Genomic DNA, 24444 nt, shown 5'->3' with positions numbered 1-24444 from the left:
CAGGGACCTGGGTTCAATTCCAGCTTCGGGCAACTGTGTGGAGTTTGCACGTTCTCCCCGCGTCTGTGTGGGTTTCCTCCAGGTGCTCCGGTTTCCTCCTACAGTCCAAAAAAGATGTGCAGGTCAGGTGAATTGGCAATGCTAAATTGCCCATAGTGTTAGGGGCATTAGTCAGGAGTAAATATAGGATAGGGGAATGGGTCTAGGTGGGTTACTCTTTGGAGGGTCAGTGTGGACTTGTTGGGCCGAAGGGCTTGTTTCCACACTGTAGGGATTCTAATGTAATCTACTCCAAGAGTAGTAGGGGCATGGAACACACTGCCTTAAACAGTAGCAGACTCGTCAACTTTAAGGGCATTTTAATGATCATTGAATAAACATATGGATGAAAATGGAATAATGTAGGATAGATAGGTTTCAGACTGGTTCCACAGGTCGGTGCAACATCGAGGGCTGAAGGGCCTGTACTGCACTGTAATGTTCTACGTTCTATTCAGCCATTGTCAGCCGGACCATATTGTGTGGTACTTTTGCAGGAGAAGATGGTACATAATAGCCATGGGGATTAAAGCAAAGGCAAAGGGACGTGCCTACATGTTTTAACTCCAACTAGAGGAAACCTATCTGCTCAAGAAATTCTTAAATCAAAATGCTAAAAATATTTGGCAGTACTGGCATGAGAAGAGAAAGAGTGGTGTTGCAGGTCTGTGACTCATTGCCGGACACTACAACATGCCCTCAGATTTCCAGCAACCGTGGCATTTTAGTTTCACACAGATAAAGGCCTTCCAATCCTTCAAAAGGAAAAATTGTGATGTCTACTCATTCTATCAGTCATGCTTTCTTTCACAAGGTGAAGTCCAGTGTGCCCATATCTGGGAAACCTAAACCTGTAAACCTAATGCTGTTATTTAGAAATGAGGGAACCACAAGTCCAGCTGGTGCCTGTCAATTCTGGGGACGTTAAGGCAATGTTTCGGCAAGAACATTCAGCAGAGTTTCTGCTTGCTGGACCATCACCACTCCAGTGCAGACGGGAGTTGTGCATGGGGTGGGGGATAGGGTTGGGGGGGTCCTGCGGAGCCCCCATCACAGCAAACTCCAAAGGATTTGTCCAGGAAATATATAAAAATAATGTGCAAGGGTATGTGGGAAAAACAGGAGATTGGTGCAAGATACCAAACCTCTTTTTGTGAACTGGTTCAGGCATGATGGGCTGAATGGCCTTCCTCTGCACTCGGGCACTTCTGTAACTTTGAACATTCCAAAAGTCTTCATAAAGCTTAGAGGCTTCCAATGATTCTAATGAAATTCTGTAAAATAGTTTCTTGGGAAAAGTTAGACTATTTGAGTACAGAGTATAACTCCTGAATAACTGAGCTCATAAACATATCTGAGATAGCGCCAACTACAACTCTCCTAGATCACCCTGACATGACCTGGCACCTTGCCCCAGGATTTGTCCCCTCTGCTCTGAACCCAAACCCTCTGCTCCAAGACCCAAACCATGCCCCAGGGTCTAGCCCCAGCTGGACCCTGTTTCTCCAGTTTACCCCACCCTCCCTTCAACACTCCCTTGCCACCTTGCAACTTGTCACCTTGCCCAGCTGGTACACCCTATCCCCATCCCTCTGTCTCTTTATTTGTCTGACAACTTGACACCAGATGACGTGTTGGTCATCACTGACCAACCTAGTTGAATCTTTCAAAGAGAGCATTGCCATGGTGACTAAAGGAGTTCCTTTGCATGTCTCCATATGCTTCCAGAAGGTCATAGGGTCATAGAGATGTACAGCACGGAAACAGACCCTTCAGTCCAATCTGTCCATGCCAACCAGATATCCCAATCCAACCCACCTGCCAGCACCCGGTCCATATCCCTCCAAACCCTTCCTAATCATATACACATCCAAATGCCTCTTAAATATTGCAATTGTACCAGCCTCCACCACATCCTCTGGCAGCTCATTCCATATACGTATCACCCTCTGCGTGAAAAAGCTGCCCCTTAGGTCTCTTTCATATCATTCCCCCTCTCACCCTAAACCTATGCCCTCTAATTCTGGACTCCCCCACCCCAGGGAAAATACTTTGTCTATTTATCCTATCCATGTGCCTCATAATTTTGTAAACCTCCATAAGGTCACCCCTCACCCTCTGACCCTCCAGGGAAAACAGCCCCAGTCTGTTCAGCCTCTCCCCATAGCTCACATCCTCCAACCCTGGCAACATCCTTGTACATCTTTTCTGAACCCTTTCAAGTTTCACAACATCTTTCCGATAGAAAGGAGACCAAAATTACACACAATATTCCAACAGTGGCCTAAGCAATGTCCTGTACAGCCACAACATGACCTCCCAACTCCTGTATTCAATACTCTGACCAATAAAGGAAAGCATACCAAACGCCGCCTTCACTATCCTATCTACCTGCGACTCCACTTTCAAGGAGCTATGAACCTGCACTCCAAGGTCTCTTTGTTCAGCAACACTCCCTAGGATCTTACCATTAAGTGTATAAGTCCTGCTAAGTTTTGCTTTCCCAAAATGCAGCACCTCGCATTTATCTGAATTAAACTCCATCTGCCACTTCTCTGCCCATTGGCCCATCTGGTCCAGATCCAGTTGTAATTTGAGGTAACCCTCTTCGCTGTCCACTACACCTCCAATTTTGGGGTCATCTGCAAACTTACTAACTGTACCTCTTATGCTTGCATCCAAATCATTTATGTAAATGACAAAAAGTAGAGTGCCCAGCACCGATCCTTGTGGCACTCCACTGGTCACAGGTCTCCAGTCTGAAAAACAACCCTTCACCACCACCCTCTGTCTTCTACCTTTTGAACCAGTTCTGCATCCAAATGGCTACTTCTCTCTGTATTCCATGAGATCTAACCTTGCTAATCAGTCTCCCATGGGGAACCTTGTCGAACGCCTTACTGAAGTCCATATAGATCACATCTACTGCTCTGCCCTCATCAATCTTCTTTGTTACTTCTTCAAAAAACTCAATCAAGTTTGTGAGACATGATTTCCCACGCACGAAGCCATGTTGACTATCCCTAATCAGTCCTTGCCTTTCCAAGTACATGTACATCCTGTCCCTCAGGATTCCCTCCAACAACTTGCCCACCACTGAGGTCAGGCTCACAGGTCTATAGTTCCCTTGCTTGTCTTTACTGCCCTTCTTAAACAGTGGCACCACGTTTGCCAACCTCCAGTCTTCCGGCACCTCACCTGTGACTATCGATGATACAAATATCTCAGCAAGAGGCCCAGCAATCACTTCTCTAGCTTCCCCCAGAGTTCTCGGGTACACCTGATCACATCCTGGGGATTTTCCACCTTTAACTGTTTCAAGATATCCAACACTTCCTCCACTGTAATCTGGACATTTTGCAAGATGTCACCATCTATTTCCCTACAGTCGATATCTTCCATATCCATTTCCACGGTAAATACTGATGCAAAATATTCATTTAGTATCTCCCCCATTTTCTGTGGTTCCACACAAAGGCCGGCTTGCTGATCTTTGAGGGGACTATTCTCTCCCTAGTTACTCTTTTGTCCTTTATATATTTGTAAAAACCCTTTGGATTCTCCTTAATTCTATTTGCCAAAGCTATCTCATGTCCCCATCTTGCCCTCCTGATTTCCCTCTTAAGTATACTTCTACTGACTTTATACTCTTCTAAGGATTCACTCGATCTATCCTGTCTATACCTGACATATGCTTTCTTTTTCTTAAACAAACCCTCAATTTCTTTAGTCATCCAGCATTCCCTATACCTTCCCTTTCACCCTGACAGGAATATACTTTCTCTGGATTCTTGTTATCTCATTTCTGAAGGTTTCCCATTTTTCAGCCGTCCCTTTACCTGCGAACATCTGCCCCCAATCAGCTTTCGAAAGTTTTTGCCTATTAACATCAAAATTGGCCTTTCTCCAATTTAGAACTTCAACTTTTAGATCTGGTCTATCCTTTTCCATCACTATTTTAAAACAAATAGAATTATGACCGCTGACCCTGAAGTGCTCCCCCACTGACCCCTCGGTCACCTGCCCTGCCTTATTTCCCAAGAGTAGGTCAAGCTCTGCACCTTCTGTAGTAGTTACATCCACATACTGAATCAGAAAATTGTCTTGTACGCACTTAAGAAATTCCTCTCCATCTAAACCTTTAGCAGTATGGCAGTCCCAGTTGATGTTTGAAAGTTAAAATCCCCTACACTAACTACCCTATTATTCTTACAGATAGCTGAGATCTCCTGACAAGTTTGTTTCTCAATTTCCCTCTGACTATTGGTGGGGTCTATAATACAATACCAATTAGGTGATCATCCCTTTGTTATTTCTCAGTTCCACCTAAATAACTTCCCTGGATGTATTTCTGGGAATATCCTCCCTCAACACAGCTGTAATGCTATCCCTTATCAAAAATGCCACTCCCCCTCCTCTCTTGCCTCCCTTTCTATCCTTCCTGTAGCATTTGTATCCTGGAACATTGAGCTGCCAGTCCTGCCCATCCCTGAGCCATGTTTCTGTAATTGCTATGATATCCCAGTCCCATGTTCCTAACCATGCCCTGAGTTTATCTGCCTTAGGCCCCTTGCATTGAAATAAATGCAGTTTAATTTATCAGTCCTACCTTGTCCCTGTCTGCCCTGACTGTTTGACTCACTTTGTGTACCAGTCTCAGATCGATCTCTTTCCTCACTATCTCCCTGGTTTCCCCCCCCCACCTTATTATTTTAAATCCTCCCAAGCGGTTCTAGCAAATTTCCCTGCCAGTATATTAGTCCCCTTCCAATTCAGGTGCAATCTGTCCTTCTTGTACAGGTCACTTCTACCCCAAAAGAGATTCCAATGATCCAAAAATGTGAATCCTTCTCCTGTACACCAGCTCCTCAGCCATGCATTCATCTGCTCTATCGTCCTATTCCTGCCCTCACTAGCTCGTAGCACCGGGAGTGATCCAGCTATTACTACCCTTGAGGACCTCCTTTTTAAATTCCTGCCTAACTCTCTGTAAGGTCCCTTCAGAATCTCAGCCTTTTCCCTTCCAATGTCATTAGTTCCAATGTGGACAATGACCTCCTGCTGGCCCCTCTCCCCTGTGAGAACATTCTGCACCCTCTCTGAGACATCCTTGATCCTGGCGCCAGGGAAACAACACACCATTCTGCTTTTTCTCTGCTGGCCACAGAAACGTCTGTCTGTACCTCTGACTACAGAATCCCCTAACACAATTGATCTCTTGGAAGCTGATGTATCCCTCGTTGCATTAGAACCAGTCTCAATACCAGAAACTTGGCTGTTTGTGCTACGTTGCCCTAAGAATCCATTCTTCCCCCACCCCCCCTACATTTTCCAAAACAGCCTACTTGTTTGAAATGGGTATATCCACAAAAGACTCCTGCCCTAGGTGCCGACCTCTCTCCCCCTTCCTGGAGTTAACCCATCTATGTGACTGTATCTGAGACTCCCCCCACCCCCACTTCCTATAATTGCCATCCATCACACACTGTTGCTGTTGCAAATTCCTCATCGCTTCTATCTGTCTCTCCAACCGATCCGCTCGATCTGATAAGATTCACATCCAACAGCATTTATGGCAGATATAATCCGCAGTAACCCTTCAACTCTCTTTAAACTCCCACATCTGACAAGAAGGACATATCACTGCAAAGGCCATTTTTGCTCCTTCACAATCTACAGACCCAGAAAATAGAACATAGAACAATACAGCACAGAACAGGCCCTTCAGCCCACGATGTTGTGCCGACCACTGATCCTCATGTATGCACCCTCTGTGACCATATGCATGTCCAGTAGTCTCTTAAATGTCCCCAATGACCTTGCTTCCACAACTGCTGCTGGCAATGCATTCCATGCTCTCTCAACTCTCTGTGTAAAGAACCCGCCTCTGGCATCTCCTCTATACTTTCCTCCAACCAGCTTAAAACTATGACCCTCGTGTTAGTCATTTCTGCCCTATCGACTCTATCTATGCCTCTCATTATCTTGTATACCTCAATTAGCTCCCCTCTCCTCCTCCTTTTTTCCAATGAAAAAAGTCCGAGCCCAGTCAACCTCTCTTCATAAGATAAGCCCTCCAGTCCAGGCAGCATCCTGGTAAACCTCCTCTGAACCCTCTTCAAAGCATCCACATCTTTCCTATAATAGGGCGACCAGAACTGGACGTAGTATTCCAAGTGCGGTCTAACCAAAGTTTTATAGAGCTGCAACAAGATCTCACGGCTCTTAAACTCAATCCCCCTGTTAATGAAAGCCAAAACGCCATATGCTTTCTTAACAACATTGTCCACGGGTGGCCATTTTAAGGGATCTATGTACCTGCACACCAAGATCCCTCTGTTCCTCCACACTGCCAAGAATCCTATCCTTAATCTTGTACTCAGCTTTCAAAATCGACCTTCCAAAATGCATCACCTCGCATTTATCCAGGTTGAACCCCATCTGCCACCTCTCAGCCCATCTCTGCATCCTGTCAATGTCCCGCTGCAGCCTACAACAGCCCTCTATACTGTCAACGACACCTCCAACCTTTGCGTCATTTGCAAATTTGCTGACCCATCCTTCAATCCCCTCATCCAAGTCGTTAATAAAAATTACAAACAGTAAAGGCCCAAGGACAGAACCCCGTGGAACATCACTCACCACAGACATCCAGGCAGAATATTTTCCTCCTCCTACCACTCGCTGTCTTCTGTTGGCCAGCCAGTTCTGTATCCAGACAGCTAAGTTCCCCTGTATCCCATTCCTCCTGACCTTCTGAATGAGCCTACCATGGGTGAACCTTATCAAATGCCTTGCTGAAGTCCATATACACTACATCCACAGCTTGACCCTCATCAACTTTTCTAGTCACATCCTCAAAGAACTCGATAAGGTTTGTGAGGCATGACCTGCCCCTCACAAAGCCATGTTGACTGCATTTAATCAAGCCATGCTCTTCCAGATGGTCATAAATCCTATCCCTCAGAATCCTTTCTAACACCTTGCAGATGACAGACGTGAGACTTACTGGTCTGTAATTACCGGGGATTTCCCTATTTCCTTTCTTGAAGAGAGTAATTACATTTGCCTCTCTCCAGTCCTCAGGTACAACTCCAGTGGAGAGCGAGGATGCAAAGATCTTCGCAAGTGGTGAAGCAATTGTATTTCTCGTTTCCCAAAGCAGCCGAGGACAAATCTGGTCCGGGCCTGATGACTTGTTAATCTTAATGTTTGACTTAATTTTCAGCACATCAGCTTCCTCTATCTCTATCCATTCCAGCATGCACACCTGCTCTTCAAAGATTTCATTCACTACAAAGTTTGTTTCTTTCGTAAAGACAGAAACAAAAAACTCATTTAGGGCTTCTCCTACCTCCTCAGACTCCACACAAAAGTTCCCTATGCTATCCCTGATCGGCCCTACTCTTTCTTTGACCATTCTCTTATTCTTCACAAGTGTAAAATGCCTTTGTGTTCTCTCTAATCCGTTCTGCCAAGCCTTTCTCGTGCACCCTCCTGGCTCTCCTCAGACCATTTTTGAGCTCCTTCCTCACCTCCCTGTAATCCTCTTGAGCTGAGCTTGACCCTAGCTTCCTCCACCTTATGTAAGCTACCTTCTTCCTTTTGACGAAAAGCTCCACTGCTCTCGTCATCCAAGGTTCCTTTATCTTACCACTTCTTGTTTGTTTCAGAGGGACATATTTATTCATCACTGGCAACAACTATTCCTTAAACAGTCTCCACATGTCTATAATGCCTTTACCATGGAACAATTGCTCCCAGTCCATGCTTCCTAACTCATGTCTAATCGCATCATAGTTTCCTCTTCCCCAATTAAATAACACCGTCTTATTCCTCTACAAACAATGCCCCAGGTTAAATTAATAGCTATGGCTTATATTTTAAGTTTAATCAAGAGACTTATCTCCAAAAACATATAATCAAGAAAGAACCCACTATACTCACTAATACAGCCTTTCTCTTGGACAGACTTAAAACAACAATTAACTTACCTGATTCTGTGCTGTGAACTTCACCCAACAGTTCCTCCAAGATTAGTTGTGAAATTCACTGTTTGTTAATTTTCCCAGAAGCACTCCGATGTCCAGCGATACACAAATTCAAACAGCAAAGGCAGTAACTGTGCAGATTCTCTCTCTCTCTCTCTCTCCTGCACTGTCCTCACCATGTGCTTCCTCTGTCTGCTCTTCTCCCTTTTAAACTGCTGTTGTTTTGACATTTTCCCCAAAGTTCCAAAACAATACAACAGCGTATCAAACAGGAATTGCTGCTCCCTGGAATTTGAGGAAATCACCTCCAACATCTTAAAAAACAAGGAGCAGCTGTTACAGCCAGAAATTTTTCCCGTCCTCCATCTTGGATTACCCAGAAGGTATTTGATAAGATTTTTGGAAAGGAGTAAAAGCAAAAATCAAAGCGCACAAAATTGCAGGTAACCCTATGGTCAGAATTCGATATTAAGTAGGAAGCAAGTTACAGTTGTTGGAGAAATGTCATCTCAGTCCCAAGATATGTGTTCAGGAGTTTCTCAGTATTGTGTCCTGGTCCAAAATCCCCACCTGTTTCATCAAACGCCTTCCCTCCATCGTTAGATCAAAAGTTGATGATAGCACAATGTTTACATTCCTAAGAAACTGAGCTATCCTGTGTCCATGTGCAGAAACGCTTGGACAATATCCGCGCTTAGGCTAATAAGACACAACTAATATTAGCTCTGCACAAATGCAGGCAATGACTTTCTCCCAGTTTACTTTCAATGCCATTCCTACCATTGGATCGCCAACATCCTTTTGTTACCATTTACCAGAAACTGAACTGGGATTAGCACTATAAATACAGTGGCTGCAAGAACAGGTCAGAGGTTTGAAATTGGTGAATGGATAGAAAAATTAACCAAAACAATGCAAGATGCGGGCTTTACCTCGCGATTTAAAATATAAAATTAATTATGCTTCAGTTGTATACAATCTTGGTTAAATGCCATCTGAAGTACTGCACTCAGTTTTAGCTTCTGACCACCAGAAAAGATATATTGATATTGTAAGAGACACAGTGAAGATTCCACAACACCTCATGTCAATAAAGCACAATGGAAAGCCCCTGTGAAATCACTGCGATCAAAGACCCTTCAGGTTATACTGTACCATTGATTTCTCACCTAATGTCAGGTAACCTAGATTGTTGTCTGTATGGTTTCCTGTAGCGTTGACAGAAAAACAAACCTAGAAGTCAGCTTAACTTACAGGTGAGGATGCTATTGGAATGGAACAACACACTGGTAATCTCCACAATAGTTTGACGGAATGATCAACTGGATTTGCTCCCCTCGTTTGGAAGTTCTGTGATGATAACGACTGAGACATCTGGCATTCAGAGTTGTAGTGCTGAACTCCAAGCCCTCGTTCACATGGTGGTTTAATGGTAATGTCACTTGGGGCTACCAATCCAGGTTCATTTTCTGGGTACATGGGTTATAATCCCACCATGGCAAATGGTGAATTTTGAATTTAATAGAAGTCTGGAATTAGAACTAGCTGAAATGTAACCAATCTAGTTTGTTTAGAAAAGGCAATCTGCCGTCCTCATTGGGTCAAACCTACATGTGACTGTAGATACAAAGCAATGTGCTTGATGTTTAACTTCCCTCTGGGCAATTTGATGTGGGCAATAAATGCTGGTGTAGCCTCTACACCCACATTCCATGTACATGTATTCTAAATATTGGATGACTCTAAGACATCAGCCCACTTATGCAACATTTCAATCCTTCTAACATAGGTGCTAAATGTTTAACTGGTTTCAACGACTCTCTCCATATAACAATGCATGGAAAAAGTAATAATTGCAGTCCGTAACACGCAGCAATAGATCATCTTTGCTGCTCTCCATTGCCAGATTTCTAAAACCCAAATATTTCATGAAATATTTTATGGATTTTTTTTGCCATAAATCTAGGTCTGTGCTCATGCAAAAAGCAAACTCTGATCCTGACTATAATATAACAAAAGATCCTTTCCAATTAAATTGAAGAGGATTAGTGTTCATTATGTTGTAAAGTGTACTAACCACTAGATGGCGTTTTCTCACTTATGAGCTGTTATCTCAAAATAAACCTTGAACTTTATTGTCGCGATGGTATAATATTCCCCTAACTCTACTCGGAGACCTCCTGTGTAATGGCATGTTTACAATCCTGAAATATTACAATGTCACACCAAGGACTGTGTACAGCTTTCACAAACTGTTTGCCATGACTGTTGGAAAACAGTTTAAAAATGATTTGCGATATCATAATGCCCCATTCCCTCCTCTGTTAAATCTCTCTTTTTTTTCACATTAGCCACACTTTATAGGACCGTAATAACTGCACCGACTGTACCTGCTGCATTTATTCCTGCTCTGGATGTTAGCTCTGCTCTCTCTTTCTTTCAACTTAAAGAGTGCCCAAAGCTCTCCACCGTTGTAAACTTCAAGTCTCAGCCCCTGACTTTCTCTGTAATTTATTGTCCCTCCAAGTTCTGTTGTCTCACCTTCAAACCTGACTTTTCAGGCCCACCAGCTGCCCCTGACCAGATGGGAGGGGATGTAGACTCACCAAATTGCAGCACTGGCATTTCCATCAAACACTACTCTTCCTGTTTCTAAAAGCTAAAGGGTCGGGCGAATCAGTGTCTAGGATGTTTCCTGTCCTAATTGATCCATGCTGATGGATCCATTGTATGGTTTTTCTTTCAACAAGAACTGACTGTCATTGCACACTTCCCAGCATGCTCCACCGTGATGCTGACTGTTGGGACATTCTTCTCATTCAAACTTCGCACCACAACTTCCACTTCCCTCTCTCAAAATCTCTACCCTATGGATACTCAAACCTCCCTGTTAGCGTCATGCTCACCCTCTATACATTTAACACTCCATGCCAGGAAAATGGGATTGAGAGTTTAAGACCGACCAGCTCAGGGCACAATTGAATTGAATTGAACTGAATTTATTGTCACATGTACCAGACACAGTGAAAAGCTTTGTCTTGCAAGTAATACAGGCAGATCACAGAGCTAAGTAACATGCTTAAGCAAAGAATAGGTAAGCAGCAGCAAAAACAAAAACACAGGTATAAAACATCGTTATTATTAATTTTTAAAAGTTTGCCATTAAATTCGAAGATTGTAGAACGATTGTAGGAAGTAGAAAATTTAGATCTGCACGCAGGAGCTCACAAGGAGTCGACCAGGATTTGAATATTCGGTCCCAGATTAGATCCTGTTCCTGTTTAGTTCACCCTTCTGGAAAGACCTCAAATTCCCAGGATCCCATCCCCTCCTTGTTGTCAGGCCTGAAATACCAACTTTTGGCTTTTATCTCGCAATATGACCAAGGCTTTAAAAAAATCTAAAAGGTATCGATTTAGTGAATCAATGAAAAAATATGCAGTCTTGGTATACAGTGAAAGCCTACCAAAATAAAGATGGAGGAAAAGACAAAGTCACAGAGTGAGTAGCCGCCTTATGGTAGGAGACAGAGAAATGGTGAAGGATTGTCTTTCAGACTGGAAGCCTGTGACCAGCAGTGTTCCACAATGTACTGGATCCATTTTAGTTTGGCATTTATATAAATGATTCAGATTAGGATATGGGAGGCATGATTGCTGGTATAGTGGACAGTGAAGTAGGTTAGCTAAGAGGTCAGAGAGGTCTTGATCAATTGGGTCAGTGGGCTGAGGAGTGGCAGATGGAGTTTAGTTTGGATAAATGCGAGGTATTGCATTTTGATAATGTAAACAGGGACAGGACTTGTATAATTAATGGGTAGTGTTGTTGAACACCGAGGGATTCAGGTACGTAAATGTTTTGAAATTTGCGTCACAGGTAAGACGGGGTGGTTAAGAAAACATTTATCACATCTGCCTTCATTGCTCAGACTTTTCAGTATAGAAGTTGGGACGTAGGACGAAGGTTGTAGGGGATGTTGGCAGCACCTCTTCTGGAGTACTGTATGCAGTTCTGGTCACCCTGTTATATGAAGGATATTATTAAACTGAAGAGGTTTCAGAAAAGCTTTACCCAGATGTTGCTGGGAATGGAGGGCTTGAGTTATAAAGAAAGGCTGGGACTTTATTTCACGGGACTACAGGAGATCAAGAGCAAGCAGAGGCCACGGCAGTGGATGAATGGGCACCACACAACAATCACCAGGCAGGAGTCTTCCCTCATAGTCGAAGAATGCTTCAGCGGTCCGGGACGTTCGGGTGACCATCCTCCAAGGCGGACTTCGGGACAGGCAGCAACGCAACGTGGCAGAGCAGAGGATGATAGCCAAGTTTGGTACCCATGGGGAGGGCCTCAACCGGGACCTTAGGTTCATGTCACACTACAGGTGACCCCACTGCACTACACACCCCCACCCACCCACACACATGCCCGCCACACACACATTCCCCCCATACACACACTCACGCTGACTGTGTCTCATATGCTCACACGTACACACCCCCCACACATGCACCCTCTCACAGACATATACCCCTTTACACTCACTTATGTACGCAGGCACACACTCTCTCATAGACACTCAACCCTCTCTCCACCGCCGCCCCCCCCCCCCCCTCCCCCAAACATATACCCACTTGTATGCACACTCACATATGTTTGTGGGGTGAACTTGTACTTGCAGAATTACATTTTATTTTGCTCAAAAGCTGCATTAATCCATGTAAGATTCTGTAAATCCTTTTTTTTAAGAAATAGAATCAGTCTGAACATTGGGACACAGACAGACTTTAACCTCACACCTTCAATGCATTATCTGATCTGGTATGCTTCTATTTGGGAATGTAACTTTTACAATAAAGTTCCGGGATTTTCATATGAAAGAATTGAAACCAGCATGTTCATTTTATAAATTGAGAGGCTTAAACAATCCAGGTGATTTTCAATATATAATTCAGTTGCATCGCACTGTAAACTTTTGCTATAAATTCTGTGTCTTATGATCTTATACTCCACAACCACCTGATGAAGGAGCAGCGCTCCGAAAGCTAGTGCTTCCAAATAAACCTGTTGGACTATAACCTGGTGCTGTGTGATTTTCAACATGGTGAGGTAAAATTTGCCAAAACCATAGAGAGAGATTGAAGGGAATATAAAGTGAGCAATAGAACAAATTAACAAAACGCACGGAGAACTAGTCACAGAAAGAGAGACCGTTTTTACTTTTGGCTTTAGGAGTGAGTAATGCTTTGAGAAATCTGTTAAAATTAAAATATTACTTTACAGGAACAAAATATTTTCTTCATTTTGGTATTATTTCATCCAGGATGTTCATACTTTTTATATTTTGCTTTATCCTTGCATCTCTTTCCCCATGATTATTTCCTTTCTCCATTTGGTTTATATTTTAGCTGGGAGAAGCAGAGCAACCCAACAGGAAGGATAAATTGTGTTTTCTCTGTGAGGTCTGATAATTTAAAGTGCGGTATTTTAGAAACTGTCAGCTGAACTCCCAGAAGATGTGGTCTAACAGCATAAAATTTCTCCTCAATTCAACATGAGTGATATTAATACAGTATTGCCACAGGGGCTGTAAAAGAATAGAGATTCCAAGATATGTAGGTGCACTGGGAGAGGTGAGGAATAATTAATGGAATTGGACAGTTGCAGCTCTGCTATTGGCTGGGGATGTTGTCATAAGAAATGTTGGCAATCATCTTCATGTTATATCAGTGCTTTTGAGAAGTGTCTGAGGTCATGGACTATAAAGTTTAATAAAAAACATCTTTTATATGACCTTGCTACTCTAAATTGAAACAAAATTCCAAAGCATATTAATGATAACAGTACTGTGTTTGAGCCAACAATTCCATTGACGATGAGATCCCAATCTGTCAGTGACCCCTAGGGACATATAGAAAGTGTGAAACCAGCCCTACTCCATTATAACTATTTCTGATGCCAACAGACATCTGGAGAGCAGGTTAAATGTCCATATATAAGGAGACTTAAAAGACTGAAAAGAATTACTGTAAAATTAGTCTTGCAATACTGTGAAAACAAAGATTCGACATAGTGTTTGACGTCAATTGTACCTAGGGTTTCAGCAGATGTGTAATGGTGGATGCTGTTGCCTAGCAACAGAAGTACTTGCTTTACATGACATTTCTTACTTAGATTTGTCCCTCAGAATTAGGTTTCCTTTTTAGTTTTGTTTTATCTGATTTGGATTAACTGTCTCCCTTCTTTTTCCGATTATCTCTCCAGCTTGAGAGAATGACTTGCTCGTAATGGAAATGGCATTTACTGTTCCCCTTAACAAAAGTAAAATCATCTTGTAAACATCAGATTATAAATTGGGTTTCATTCTCACTGAGACAAATGGAAAATACGACTCTTTTGGTCTGTAAGAAGAATTTCACAAATAATAGAACAGTGTATTGACAATGTCAATCAATTGACCCTTATGTTTTTGGTGTGAGGTGCAAGTCTATTAATGTTTGGCTCCACGTTTTTGATATTTTAGTAGGGACTGTTCAGAACCATATCGCGTTGAGTGAATTGTGAGTGAATCATACACAAAATGTAATAGCACATGAGACAGATTTTCATCAACCCGACAGGGACGGAACGGAGGTGGGAACCAGCACAAACTGGATCTGGAAATCCCACATCCATTCCTGGCACCAGGAATCTCATCAGCATGGCTAAGTCACTCTCAGCTGCCCTGTTTTTTTTTAAAGTTGCCAGCATTAATTTTAGATGGCCATTTTGGATGCCCATGATTTTCATGAACACCCCCAACAATTAGAAAGTCCTCCTGGTTCATAGTTTGATAAGATAAAGGAGCAGAATTAGGCCAGTCGGCCCATCGAGTCTGCTCTGCCATTCGGTCATGGTTGATAGGCTCCTCACCCCCATTTTCCTGCCTTCTCCCCATAACTCTTCAACCCATCAGGGTAAAAACAAGGACTGCAGATGCTGGAAACCAAAGTCTAGATCAGAGTGGTGCTGGAAAAACACAGCAAGTTCAGGCAGCATCCGAGGAGCAGTAAAATCGACGTTTCAGGCAAAAGCCCTTCATCAGGAATACAGGCAGAGAGCCTGGATGGTGGAGAGATAAGTGAGAGGAGGGTGGGGGTGGGGAGAAAGTAGCATAGAGTACAATAGGAGAGTGGGGGGAGGGGATTAAGGTGATAGGTTGAGGAGGAGGGTGGAGTGGATAGTTCGAAAAGAAGATAGGCAGGTAGGACAAGTCAAGGGGACAGTGCTGAGCTGGAAGTTTGGAACTAGGGTGAGGTGGGGAAGGGGAAATGAGGAAACCGTTGAGGTCTTCAACCCATCACCAACTAAAAATCTGTCTAACTCCTCCTTAAATTTACTCACTGTCCCAGCAAGCACCAGACTTTTGGGAAAGCGAATTCCATAGATCCACAACTCTTTGGGAGATGTAATTTCTCCTGAATGCTGTTTTAAGTTTGTTACCCTTATCCTAAGACTATGCCCTTTTCTCCTAGAATGGTCCACAAGAGGAACCATTCTCTATATGTCTAATTTATTCATACTTTTTATCATCTTGAATACCTCAATTTGATCTCCCCTCATTCTTCTAAATGCCAGAGAATATAGGCCTAAACTGTCCAATCTCTACTTATGACAAACCTCCTCGGAACTGCCTCCAATGCCAATCCATCTTTCCTCAAATAAGGGACCAAAACCTAGCTTTAAATTGATGTGTGGTAGATTTAGAACAGATGTCAGAGGTAGTTTCTTTACTCAGAGAGTAGTAGGGGCATGGAACGCACTGCCTGTAACAGTAGTAGATTCGCCAACTTTTAGGGCATTTAAATGGTCATTGGATAGACATATGGATGAAAATGGAATAGTGTAGGTTAGATGGGCTTCAGATTGGTTCCACAGGTCAGCACAACACCAAGGGCCGAAGGGCCTGTACTGTTCTGTAATGTTGTATGTTCTATGTTCTAAAACTATGCACAGTACTCCAGGTGCGGTCTCACCTTGTACAGTTGCAACAACACTTCCTTACTTTTATATTCTATTCCTTTAGCTATAAAAGCCAACATGCCATTTGCTTTCCTTATTACCTACTGTACCTGCAGGGCTAGTTTTCTGTGACTCCTGAATGAGGACACCCTGATCCCTCTGCACCGGAGCACCCCATAGTCTTTCCCCATTTAGATAATAGGTCGTCTTCCCAATTTTTTCCACGAAAATCCATGACCACACACTTATCCACATTAAACTCCATCTGCCCACTCTCATAAACTATCTGTATCTATTTGTCAGGTTCTTATTTTCTCATTGAAATTTGCATACTGCCTATTTTTATGTTGTCCACAAATTTGACTGTATTCTGATATACAACTGACTGTTAATTTTCAAAAGAATAGAAAAGCGTGTTTCCTGCTTTATCAATCATTGGGAATTCTGCAATTTGAAGTATATCGACGTCACCCATAGTGTGAATTGGTACAGGTTAAGATTATATTGAGTTCTTCCTGATGACTTATTCAGCTTTTTATTATTTTTACACTTTTCTGAATATCTGAAGGAATGCAGGATGCTATTAATGGGCCAAAAGTGAACACTTAGCTGTGTATTTGAAGGGCTCGTGGTGAAGGAATATGAGTGTGTGGAGGCATAAAATTGATGCCCTTTAATTTGCTGGATCTATTCTTTCAAACATTCATGTTCTTAATTAAGAAGAAAGGCTTCAAAACCATCTTAATCAACATTGTCCTGCCTCATCTTTGGGAACGTTGCCACCTCCACAGAGCAGAAGGCCCTTCCCACCTGTCCACTCCACTCTCCCCACCGACCTATCACAATCAACCTCCCACCTGTAGCCACCTATCACCTTCAGCTACCTCTCCCCTTCCCCAAGCCCCACCCCAAGCCTCCTATATATCTATATATACACACACACACACACACACACACACACACACACACACACACCCCTACCTACCTACCTACCTACCTACCTGATGAAGGGCTGATCCCCAAAGCGTCGACTCTTCTGCTCCTCAGATGTTGCCTGACCTACTCTGTTCTCGCGCCTCGCATTTTGACTCATCTCCAGCCCATGCTCACTTCGCTGGGGAAAATAGATTGGTCCAGGATCAAGACCTGGTTAATAGAGTTGGGGAGAATCGCAACTCCTGACATCTGTCTTAACTATAAAAATCTGTCCCCCAATATCATTTTGAAATAATTTTGTCAATTTAAAAGACATGAGGCTGCTGGCTGTTGCATTGAACCGGTTTTAACGCATTGCAATTGGGCGGCACGCGGTTAGCACTGCTGCCTCACAGCGCCAGGGACCTGGGTTCAATTCCAGCCTCAGGTGACTGTATGTGTAGAGTTTGCATGTTCTCCCTGTGTCTGCGTGGGTTTCCTCCGGGTGCTCTGGTTTCCTCCCACAATCCAAAGATGTGCAGGTCAGGTGAATTGGCCGTGCTAAATTGCCCGTAGTGTTCCGGGATATGTAGATTAGGTGCTTTAGTCTGGGGTAAATATAGGATAATGGGGCAGGGGAATGGGTCTGGGTGGGTTGCTCTTCGGAGGGTCAGCGTGGACCTGTTGGGCCGAAGGGCCTGTTTCCACACTGTCTGGATTCTGTTAAAAGAAAATTAACATTTCACAGGCAAAATGTTTTCATTTGAATTTGATTAATTATTGTCACATGTGAAAAATATTGTTTTGCGTGCTAGCCAGACAAATCATACCTGAAATAAGTACACTGGGGTAATAGAGCAGAATGCAGAACATAGTATTACAGCGACAGAGATGGCGCAGAGAAAGATCAACTCTAACATATGAAAGATTTGTTAAAATGATTGTGGTCCTATTGATATCATCTATCATTTAAGCATAAATGCACAATGTTTCAGATGAGGAGCACATGACAGTTCAACTCAAACTCAAAGTTACATTCAGTGTTGCTTCACTCCATCATTAGGTTCCTAGAAATGGCACCTCAGCTGTCTGGCTCAGTATTGAAATTTAGAGAATGTCATGCTATTGCTATGATAATTGTTAATTAATGTCAAATCAACCTCTGGCATCTGAAAATTAACTTTTACAATTCTGGATTTGAATTTCTTCAGCATTAATTGCAAAATACTTCTAAATGTTAAATTTTATATTTTTTAACTTTCCCGTTCTGTGTCTCCCTCTTTCACAGAAATGGAATCTTTCTTTCCCATTTAAGTTTTCTTGTAGTTTTGACATTCAATTCACCCACTTGAATTTATACTTTCCTCTCAGTCCTTTCACTGTCCATCACATTGTTTCTTGATTTGATTGAATCAGTAGGTAGATATAATTGCTGTGCCTTGATCACTCAGGTCTTACATGCCAATTATTTCACTGTAAATGTATGCGCTTGGATGGTTTACTATGAATAACCCTACAGGTATTGTATTCTACATTAATGAAAATTTGTTTATACAAATTAAATGGCAAAACATTTACAAAATTGACAGACTTCTAGTCACACAAACACTTAAATTTGTAAAGGAACACCTAACAGCAGATACCATGGGCTGAATTTTACTAGGAATGTAGCTAATTGTCATTTTTATTAAGTGTTACAGAGGTTCTCACTCGGTTAGTCTGAGAAAACTCACTCAGCCTATCATCACAAACTCACGTAATTAACTATGGCATCACACTCGTTTTGTTCTCCACTCGTTGAGGGCATTAATTCTCCCCATTACTGGGATATCCCAACATTCCTAGCACTGGTGCCATAATTGAACCTCGGCCCTTCACCTTGGCAACCTGATGTTGCCCCTCATTGTCCTGGTACTGACACAGCAACCACAAATCAATATTTCTCACGGTGCACAGGTATGATTTTGCAACAAATCATACAGGGGGACCTGTCCTTTGACACATCCGACTTTGAACTTAGCAAGGTCAGTGCAACCCTTCCCCCTAATGCCCAGGGTAGACCAGCATCTTCTCATTGTTCGATGTGGGACCGTCACATTCAGGCAAGCCTTCCATTGCTTCAGTTTTATTCAGCAATAGCAGAAACAAAAAAACAAGCAAAAGCTGAATTTGTCTGAAAATTGGAATCTGTTGTCAATTAAGTCCTGCCTAGCTGTAGCAACCACAGCTACTGCCCTCTTTTGTGCAGAAGGTCTCTTTTCTCTTTGACAGGCAGGTTCTGCTCTCCTCCAATCCCCAACCTCCATGGCTTTCCCTGTAGCTACAGCTGTGATGAAAATGACCATTAAAAAGTGTGGTGCAGCACAACTAACTAATAAAACTTTTTTTTTTGTCTTTTTAATCAAGAAGGAGAGCTAGAGAAACAAAAGACTAGGTGACAGAGCTAAGGTGGTATTTTTAACTAACGCTGACCTTGATTCACAATTGCTGGAACACTCTGAGCTGGTCACTTGAAAGTCAGAGTTGAAAGTGGTTAGCTTTCAACATGGTGATTTCTCCTCTTAGCCTGCTTTGTGGATAGACCTCTGTGGTGGATGGAGGGAGAGTGAGGAAGAGGAAAGGTGTGTGTGTGTGTGTCTTGCTCTGTCCCACTCACCCAGTCAGTCAGCCACTCACAAACTCACTGCCATGACTCACTCACTCACCACCCATCCACCCTCCATCACTCGCTCTTACCACACACCCCATTTGCCCAGTCTCACACCCAGTCTGACACTCACTCCCCCTCCTCGTGAAGCTCCTATCTCCTTGGAAACCTTGCAGTCTGTGTCTGAGAGACTCACCGCCGTGACTTCCAGCCTTGGGCTGAGTGACAGCACTCATGGTGGTTCAGTGGTTAGCACTGCTGCCTCACAGCACCAGAGCCCCAGGCCTTGGGCAACTCTCTGTGTGGAGTTTGCACATTCTCCCCGTGTCTGCATGGGTTTCCTTCGGGTGCTCTGGTTTCCTCCCACAGTCCAAAGACGTGCAGGACAGGGTGAATTGGCCATGCTAAATTACCATATTGTTCAGTGCATTAGTCAGAGGGAAATGGGGCTGGGTGGGTTACTCTTCGGAGGATCGGTGTGGACTTGTTGGGCTGAAGGGCCTGTTTCCACACTGTAGGGAATCTAATCTAAAAAAATCTAAATCGTGCTGCTCGCTGCAACTCCAATCACAATCTGTTTCTCTTACTCGTGAGTCTAACAGCAGCAAATACAAGAGAGAGCCAGCCTCTAGAAGAGTAGGTCTCTTCAAAATGCAGTCACATTTCTCTGTATTTGGCAGAGTGGCTTGGTCGCCACATAGGAACCCCGTATGGATCATGGGCCATTTGTTCGACAACTCTGCACTTTAGTAGCCTTCATTCCACCTTTCCAGTAATTCTGATGCTTTGCACTGCATAGTCAGAAAGTTATCTTTAACCACAAGATTAATTTTTCTGTCTTCCTCTATCTTCTGTTTCTCCCAGTGGGAAAAGCTGCAGATGTCAACAAGTGAGAGAAGGAAGATTGTCTGCTCCGTCACCTTCCACATTGTGGCTATCACGTGTGTTGTGTGGTCCTTGTATGTCCTGATAGACCGAACAGCAGAGGAGATCAAACAGGGTAATGACAATGGTAAGAATAAGTTTCTATCTTTAGGAATGGAGGGATAGCTGATCAGATTTGCAGTGGTGTTGGGGAATCAAAGCTGCTGGTCTGCGTAGCAGGAAATCGTAAAACATTGCCTGAGATGATCTCCTAATGTGTGAGATGCAACTCAGAAATTATCAATTCAGTTATCATGTTTTGGAAGTGTGTCTGATGTCCTTACACTGATTTTGTGTGATACAAGAACAAATTACTTCCAGGTGTTTATGTGCCATTCATGTTGCACTAGAACAAAATTATTCAAAGTTATGGATTTGCAACCCAACAGGGGCAAAGTAACCAAGGAGCTCAAACTAAATGCGGGGCTCTTTGCAAACGTGGAGCTCCAGTGTTTTAATAGATTGATGAGAGCGGATTGTGCAAAGATACAGAAAGTTCTCAAATAGTCTAGGTGCCCCGAACCTGAATTTGTATCCCAGCTTTGCTTTTCAAATAATCCTCAACCACTGATCTCTCTGGTGACATACCCCATTCCAGCAACTGAAAAGATACCAGATTATTTTGCGCCCACATTCAGAGCGAACTTCACTTGCAACCATAACGAGGAAGTTTTGCTTTGTATATTCTGTCTAAAACTAAGATTCATAGAGAAAAGTATTTATTCAAATGGTACATAGAAATCCATTTTGAATGTTTAAATAGACCAACAGAGGATAGCTATCAATTATTTACTGATGGAGTGACACTGTTTGCAATAAACAGAAAGATTATAACTAAATGAAATGGACTTGAAATATCAATTAAAACCAATTTCTCTCATTTTTAGTTTTCAATGAGTATTTTATTAATGGGGCAGTCTAAATGTGCTGGCTGTAACAGATGTAAGGACTATTCACTTACTTCAAGGCTAGAGGGTGGTAGTGATGGGCAATGAGAGTTGTGCTTATACGAAGAACCACTCATCTGCCTTTAGACCCCTCTCTTCCTGCTCTCCCATCAATATCTCCTCCATCTTCACTGACTTTTGCCTTAGGTTGCCTCACTGATTTTGGGGCTGGGGTGAGGGGGGTGGGGGGGGCGGATCCATTGCTGGCAGCTGCAAATGCTTCACTACTGGTGTTGCCATTAGTGAAATCCCTCCAGTCTCTGCCTGCAGCTTTGCGGGTTTGATATTTCCATCCTTGGAATCTTTATCTGACACTTAATTCATTAGGCGTTCCCAAAAGAAAAAAAACACGAAACTCTTATTGTTTCTCCTGCCAACAGACTAGACACCCATTGCCTGGAGTAAATTTCAACATGTCAATTCGAGGTTACTCTGTTTATACATTGCCAGTAACCACAATAGGCCAGATCTTGGGCGGCACGGTGGCTCAGTGGTTAGCACTGCTGCCTCACAGCACCAGGGTCCCAGGATCGATTCCAGCCTCGGGTGACTGTCTGTGTGGAGTTTTCACGTTCTCTCCGTGTCTGCGTGGGTTTCCTCCGGGTGCTCCAGTTTCCTCCCATAGTCCAAAAATGTGTGGGTCAGGTGACTTGGCCATATTAAATTGCTGAAAATGTGTTGCTGGAAAAGCGCAGCAGGTCAGGCAGCATCCAAGGAACAGGAGATTCGACATTTCGGGCATAAGCCCTTCTTCAGGAATGCACCTAACACAATGGGCATACTAAATTACCCATTGTGTTAGGTGCATTAGTCAGAGAGAAATTGGTCTGGGTAGGTTACTCTTCGAAGGGTTGGTGAGGACTTGTTGGGCTGAAGGGCCTGTTTCCACACTGTAAGGAATCTAATCTAATCTTTGTAGAAGCAGGGTGCCTCCAGAGGCATTTAAAGATGACAGAAGAGAAAAGGAAAGGAAAAGCGATAGCAAAACTGGTTAAAGAGAGCATTGCAATATTGGAGGAGGAGGCTGCCTCAGAGGGCTTAAGGCCAGAATTAATTTAGCTAGAACTAAAATAAACACCAGAAACTGGAAAGAATGTCTAGAAACAAATTTGCAAATAAATTAAAGAGCTGCAAGCATTATATCATAGTTATAATGGGGACTTTAATTAAGCAAACATAGACTCGCACAGTGTAAGGCAGCAAAACTTAGATTATATTCAGGAGGATTTTCCAGAGTGGTTTGTGTTCTATCCAATAAAGAAGTCACTGCTAGATTTAGTTCTTGGGAACAAGGTGGACCAACTAGACCAAGGGTCAGTGAAAGAGCAATCAGGTGGCAGGGTTAGAAGGGCAGGAGAAAAGGATAATGAGCAATCCAGGGTAAGAAGAATTAACGGGAGGACAGCTGATTGCAATGGGACAAGAATGGAGCCTGGACACAATGGCTGGAGCCAAATATTGTGAGGGAAAACTGGATCTGAATAGTAGGCTACCTTCAAAAAAGAGATGGCTTGAATCCAATCAGGTAAGTTTTCTGAAGGGGAAAAGGTATTGCTGACAAATCCATGGATGAAAAAGGAGATAGAAATTAAGATAAAGTAATAGCAGTGCACTTTTGATGGGTATCAGCTCGGAAATATAATTGAAAATCAAGCAGGAAATACACTGTTCAGAAGGGAAGTGAGAAGCAAATAAAAGAAGCTGAGGTCTTTTGTAAAAAGGACTGGCAGTTTTTTTCATAGGACATTCCAAAGTATCTGCAGGACCATAGATAGTAAAGAGGAGCAAGATTCCTGGGAATTGCTATGACAAATGTTCCTCTAGCATGAAAAATACCCATGAACTGCTACTCTCTGTTTCCTATCGCTTAGCCAATTTTATATCTAAGTTGCCAAATGATCCCATTGTCACATTTGTCACACACTACATTGGATGTCTTTTGGAAGTCCATGTTCATCATATCAACCACATTAACCTCCTCAACTCTCTCCGTTACCTCTTCAAAGACTCTTGGAAGTTAGTTAAACATTGGTTTTCCTTAAGAAATCCATGCTGGCTCTTCCAAAGCAGCTTACATTTGTCCATCTGACTAGTAGTTCTATCACAAATTTATTGTTTCTGGAAATGTCCCCATTAATAAAGTTAAATTGACTGCTTTGTAATTGTTCGGCTTTTTCTTACAATCTTTATTGAACGTGGGTGTAACATTTGCAATGCTCCAGTCAGCTGACACCAGTCTACATGTCCATCCCAGCACCCTCTGCACTCCCACCATGTCCAGGTAAGTCTTAAAGATTACAGCTAGTTTCTCTGGACTTTTGACTTTAATTTCCTTCAATATCCTTTGTTGAATCTCATCCTGTCTAGGTCCATTTTCAACTCTTAAGTATCAATAGTTTATTCAACGTCTCTGCCTTATCAATCTTGGATGCTTCTAGTTTCTCCTCTGTTACCATGTCTGGGTAACATCTACTTCCTTGTTTAAAAACAGATGCAAAGCATTCATTTAATAGCTCAGCCAACAGTCATGTGACCACTCAGCATAACAGGGAGCGTGATTAGAGAGTAGTATTTACTGGTATTTTTCAGGCTCAAAGAAAATTTGTGGTAGCAATTTCCCGGAATTTGTTTTGGGACACTTGTTTGTCCTCATTTTTGTTAATTGTCTATATCTTGCAGTGCTGGAGACAGATTCAGAGTTTGCAGATAATACAAATTTTGGAAGCATTGTTCTCCTCAAAGTTTACAATGTTGAATCTCAAAGGGAAGTTGACAAGCTGGTAACGTTAGACGGATAGAAGGAAGATGGATTTCAATTGCAGAAGTGTAAAGTAATACCTTTTGAAAGAAAGAACATGGAACAATACAAAATAATGGGTACATTTCTTAAGGGTGGACACGAGCAAAAAGACCTGGATTTACTAATGAATAATTAATGGTGGTGGAAATAGCAGTTCACAAATCCCAGGATACCATATGC

At 42.8% G+C, this 24444-nt stretch overlaps 1 protein-coding gene across 1 annotated transcript in view; it reads left to right on the top strand.

Annotated features, from left to right (window-relative positions):
• marchf1 (membrane-associated ring finger (C3HC4) 1) overlaps positions 1–24444 on the top strand; it is a 176495-nt gene that overhangs the window by 145794 nt on the left and 6257 nt on the right. The window contains exon 5 of the mRNA XM_060830186.1: positions 20458–20605. Coding sequence (XP_060686169.1) covers positions 20458–20605 — 148 coding nt within the window. The remainder of the gene's footprint in view (positions 1–20457; positions 20606–24444) is intronic.

The sequence above is a fragment of the Hemiscyllium ocellatum genome, chromosome 1, assembly GCF_020745735.1.
Source record: "Hemiscyllium ocellatum isolate sHemOce1 chromosome 1, sHemOce1.pat.X.cur, whole genome shotgun sequence".
NCBI classification, from domain to species: domain Eukaryota; kingdom Metazoa; phylum Chordata; class Chondrichthyes; order Orectolobiformes; family Hemiscylliidae; genus Hemiscyllium; species Hemiscyllium ocellatum.
This window is presented reverse-complemented; position numbering and strand designations above follow the sequence as displayed.